This window comes from Hippocampus comes, unplaced genomic scaffold, assembly GCF_001891065.2.
Source record: "Hippocampus comes isolate QL1 unplaced genomic scaffold, H_comes_QL1_v1.1 scaffold451, whole genome shotgun sequence".
In the NCBI taxonomy this organism is placed as follows: domain Eukaryota; kingdom Metazoa; phylum Chordata; class Actinopteri; order Syngnathiformes; family Syngnathidae; genus Hippocampus; species Hippocampus comes.
The window spans coordinates 19,075-24,567 of NW_017806218.1; the positions used below are offsets into that span (position 1 = coordinate 19,075).

Sequence of the window (5,493 nt, forward strand, 5' to 3'; positions counted from 1 at the left end):
TGCTGCTGCCATTGTTGGTAGTCCCTTGCGTTCTCCAAACAGCGCGAGGAGAGGGTTGTGGTCGGTTATCAATTCGAATTTCCGCCCCCAAAGGTATTGGTGGAATTTCTTTACTCCGTACACTAGACTCAAAGCCTCCTTTTCTATTTGTGAGTAGTTCTTTTCCGCTGGAGAGAGCGTTCGAGAAGCAAAAGCGATGGGGTGTTCTTTCCCATCAGGTGTCGTGTGCTGAATGACAGCTCCGATCCCATAAGCAGAAGCATCACATGCGAGTGTAAGTGGCAGGCGCGGGTTGTAATGGGTTAATACATTGTCACTTGTCAACAGTTCTTTACAGTTGTCAAACGCGCTCTGCTCATCTTTACTCCATTTCCATTTTGTTTTCTCCTTCAGCAGTCTGTAAAGTGGGGCTAAAACTGTACTTTGGCGTGGTACAAAACGTCCATAGTAGTTCACGAGACCTAAGAAGGCTCTTAGCTCTTTAGTGTTTGTGGGTGCTGGAGCATCATGAATGGCTCTGACCTTATCTTTGGACGGGTAGACACCTTTTCCATCCAGCACGTGTCCCAGGTACTCGATCTGCGTCTTACCAAAGTCACATTTAGTCTTCTTCACTCTCAGACCATTCTCTTTCAGCCGCTGAAGAACTCTGTCCAGGTTCGTTAGGTGCTCGGATTCGTCTCGGCCCATCACGAGCAAGTCATCGAGGTAGACCACCACGTTGAGGTCCTTCATTAGAGTCTCCATTATCCTTTGGAAAATACTGACAGCAGAGTTGACGCCAAAACACAGTCTATTGTACACAAACAGTCCTTTGTGTGTATTGATTGTAGTAAATTTTTTTGAGTCGTCATCGAGAAGAATTTGTTGATAAGCTGCAGCCAAATCTATTTTGGAGAATATTTTCCCACCACATAGTGTGGCTAACACCTCCTCGATGCGTGGTAGTGGATGTGTCTCTGTGTTAATAGCTTGGTTCACTGTTATCTTGTAATCACCACACAAGCGAAGTCCACCATCTCGCTTGGGTACTGGAACGACTGGAGCAGCCCACTCACTGTGCTTGACAGGGGTGATGACGCCATCTTTCTCAAGGCGTTCCAGTTCTTTTTCAACTTTTTCTTTCATGGCAAAGGGCAAAACACGGGCTTTGTGGAATTTAGGGACTGTATCAGGCTTTACGGATATTGTTGCCTTAATGTCCTTTAATGTCCCTAACTCATCAGTGAAGACATCATCATGTTTTGCAAGTACTTCTCGGATGGACTTGGCTCTTGGAGATGCTTGCATTTTGTTTTCTGTGACTGTTTTGATCATTTCCCAGTTTAACTTTATTTTATCTAGCCACTCTCGTCCGCAGAGTGACGGTCCCTCAACTCCCACAACAATCAGTGGCAAGTCAACAGTCTGATTTTCATACTTCACTTTAGCCATGAACTGTCCTTTTACAGGAATTGTCTCGCCTAAGTAGCCCTTTAGTGCTACACTACTTCCCTCTAGTGGTATACGAGAGAATGAACGTTCATACACGTTTTCAGAGATAATGCTGACTCCTGCTCCCGTGTCAATTTCCATTGGAACCTTCCTTCCATTTACATCAAAAATGGCCCTGTATGGTCTACGGCCGCCATTAGCACTATACACGTGGACATGGAACATGGGAACATCATCATCTTTCTTTTCATCAGTTTGCACATAGCCAGTCATTTTACTAAATTTTCTCTCATTGCCTTTCTTCGTCCCCCTTTTCTTGACCTTATCGTCAGCTGCAGGTGCCGGAGCCCGACATGCCTTCTTTATATGACCAACTTTACCACACTGATGGCAGGTTGAAGTCTTGTAGAAGCAGTCATTTGCACTATGATTCATGCCTTTACATCGGTAGCATCCACTTTGGTGTGTGGGTGAGCGTCCTCTCCTTTGGTTTTCCTTAACCTTGTGTACAGGTGTGGTGACATCTTCACCTTTTCTTAACTGCTGTGCATCCCGGTGGGCAGCCTCCATGTTGACAGCAAGCTCCACAGCTCTCGCAAACGACAGGCCATCTTCTGAGAGTAACTTGCGTTGCAAAGCCTCCGAAGCAACACCGCTGACGAAGCCATCACGGAGAGCCTCGTCCATTCTGTCCCCGAAATCACACCTTGTAGCGAGTTGACGTAGCTCAGCGGCATATTCCGCAACCGTCTGGCTGTTCTTCTGCACACATTTCCGGTATCTGAAACGCTCCGATATCACCAATGGCTTGGGCTCATAGTAATTCCTCAACGTGGATACAATTTCCGCAAAAGTCTTGTCTCTGGGCTTGGCAGGTTGCACTAAATTACGGAGAAGTCCATATGCTGATGCGCCCAAGGAGCTCAGTAAAACGGCAACTTTCTTGTCGTCGTTGACAGCATGCGCCTCGAACAGCAGTTCCATGTGTTCCACATAGGCAGACCACGATTCATTTTCGGGTTTAAACTCGTCCGGTCTTTGAGAAAAGTAAGCCATCTTACCTCACTAAACTTTAGAGTATTGCCTCCTACCCTAAAATCGACTTTTACTCGTCGCCAGATGTTGTGTCTTGAAATGACGAGGCACACACACGCGTTTTCTATTATGCATTCGACCGTTGAGTTCCGCCATTAACAACGTGGGGAAGCGACTGAGACATTCACGGTAACATTTTACACATGCGCAGTAGATGGCAATACAGAGTACGGAAACTCAGTGCGTCCAAACAACATACAAATAACTATGGTGGTTAATACACCACAAATGTGATCATTGTATCTCTTCATTCCAAAAATTTATCCAAGATGGCTGCTGGTTAGACACTGTGTTGCCAGCTCTCCATAAAATAAAGCGTCAATGTGCAGGATGCAATATATTTTTAAAAAAGATTAAGGCACTTTTTATGAGCATAATCAGCAAAACTGGATAACCTCAAATCTCAGCAAGATCCCCCTCCCCCACAGCTTCTCGAGGTTAAATGTTGTATGTTAAAGGTGTTTGTTTGCATTTATAGAACACCCGAGGTAAAATGATTACTGAATTCCATCCAAAACACCATGGAATGGTAATTTTTGTTTGGGGTGCGATAAACATTGATTTGTTGAAATCGAATAATCACATGAAGACTCCCGAATTAATGAATACGATGCTCAGTTTGAGTTTTGATCCCCTAATCTTTAAACCAAGGTGATTAACGAAGGAGAGTGCAACATTGATTGATACTATTTATGGAAATAAATGAGGATAAAAAGTGGATTATTAGTTTGTGATGTAAGTGACCATTGTTCAGGAATTATTCCTCTCTGTTAGTTGCATCTGAAAGAAAGAAAGAATGTACAATGTTGAATGTATTTACTGCTCACTCTGATTAAAATCACCTTTAGGGCCCCTCGACCCCCACCACTTTTTGGACCTCTCCAGAGGACATGTTTATCTCAAGTATCTGTGTTGATGATGTGGAGGAATTTCGCCTTGTTATGAGTACTATTGATCACAGTCTCTTTCCTGAACATCTGTTAAAACAAAGAATGTAGTGTTTATCTTATATCCTCTTCCCCCTTGTGTGATTAACAGCCCCCAAGTGTCTTCTTTCGCACCCCCATCTCTGCTGAGTCCCTAAAACAGGGGTGGCCAACCAGTCAGAGACGAAGAGCCAATTTTTTTACTGTGTTACTGCAAAGAGCCACATCCTACCCTTCCTCACGCACGCGCGGGCACACACACACACACACACACGCACACACACACACACACGCACACACACACACACACGCACACACACACACACACTTTTTTGGCCAAAGATCGACTTTTGAAGCGACCAACTTCTCACGAACGACCCGATCGCGCTTGTGCAAGCACACACACACACACACACACACACACACACACACACACACACACACAGTCACACACACACACACACACACACACACACACACACACACACACACACACACACACACACACACACACACACACACACCCCCACACGCGCGCCCGAGCGCGCGCGCACATCGGCACGCACACCACGACGAGCAACAGTCGGAACGGGCGGAAAATGAATGAAAGCTCAAGATACAAAACAAATCTTTTTTTTTCCCACCCATTTCCTCCTCCCACCCCTTGTGGTCGACTTGGGACCAGTTCGCTGGGTCCCAGTCGATTCTGATCAACGTATTGGGCAGCCCTGTCTTAAAATCAGAGGTAATTCGCTGACTAGCTTAGCGCCGTTGTTTGCGCACGAGTGGTGATGCAGTCATTTGATTGGTTGCCCTCTATGTCAATGAAGTAACGAGATTGATGATAGCTGACTATCTTAGCGCCGTTGTTTGCGCATGAGCGGTGATGCAGTCATCTGATTGGTTGCCCTCTATGTCAATCAAGTAACGGGATTGATGATAGGCTAACGTAGTACGTTCTGTGTAGTTAGCACCTTGTTTGAATGGCATCGCCACTGCCGAGGCATTTCTGACGCTTGTCGTGTGGAAGCTCGGGAGCCACATTGAACCAGCCAAAGAGCCGCATGCGGCTCGCGAGCTATGGGTTGGCCACCCCTGCCCTAGGCTGACAAGTTTCTTCGGATTTATGAACAGCAAGGGAAGTCTGGATTTTGCCCTCATCACAAGATCGAACTGGATTGACCTTTCTTTGTTTCTGATTTTTACATAAGGGGAATGACTGTCCGCCCCTCATTAATATACTACACCTATATAAACGTGAGACTGTATTTTTCTTTTGCTTCCTGGGGAAATTTGAAACTCTCAGAAGCCCGAATACATTCGTATTGTGTTGTGATAAACTGCAGAAAAGACGACGTGATGTTGGGTCTTCTTCCACCTTATAGAGAAATAAATGAACCTGTGTCCAAGGAGGGCCATCAGGAAATGGACAGATCCCCTACACCAGTGTTTTTCAACCCGTGTGCCGTGGCACACTGGTGTGCCGCGAGACATTGTCAGGTGTGCCGCGGGAAAATATCCAATTTGTATGCCTGTGCGGTCTTTCGCCCAGAAAGTAATCATGTAGTACCCTACCAAAGTAATCATGTAGTACCTTCCCATACCACTAGGGAGCAGCAACAGCTCGCCAATTGCCTTGTGTTTCGACGAGAGACAAGCGAATTTGTGACGCATGAATGCAGGACGACGGTGAAACAATAAATATGAAAGATGATAAAATACTGTTTTCTTTGTGTTCATTTGATTCCAATTCAAGCTGTTATAACGTCATTCTTCCATGTTAAAAACGGTTATAGTAACAATATAACACGTTAATTGGTAAAATAAGCGCGGGGGAGGGGGGGGCCCTTACGAAAGAAAAATATATTGCAATATATTGGAAGATATCATGCAATATATTAAATAATATATTGTCATATATGAGATTTTATATTGATATTTTCTAACATACTTCAATGTATGCATAGACCAAGGATGCCCATTACGTCGATCCTGATCGACCGGTAGATCTAGGACTTGTCCCAATTAGATCCGAAAA

General features: G+C 45.0%; 2 protein-coding genes across 2 annotated transcripts in view; one reads left to right on the forward strand and one right to left on the reverse strand.

Annotated features, from left to right (window-relative positions):
• The window catches only part of LOC109506906 (uncharacterized protein K02A2.6-like), a 3,946-nt gene extending 2,200 nt beyond the window's left edge, over window positions 1-1,746 (reverse strand). The window contains exon 1 of the mRNA XM_019855939.1: window positions 484-1,746. Within this exon, the coding sequence (XP_019711498.1) occupies window positions 484-1,707 (1,224 nt within the window). The 5' untranslated portion in view covers window positions 1,708-1,746. The remainder of the gene's footprint in view (window positions 1-483) is intronic.
• The window catches only part of LOC109506900 (zinc finger protein OZF-like), a gene marked incomplete at its 5' end in the record, with an annotated part of 35,689 nt that overhangs the window by 12,908 nt on the left and 17,288 nt on the right, over window positions 1-5,493 (forward strand). The gene's annotated exons all lie outside the window — the stretch shown is intronic.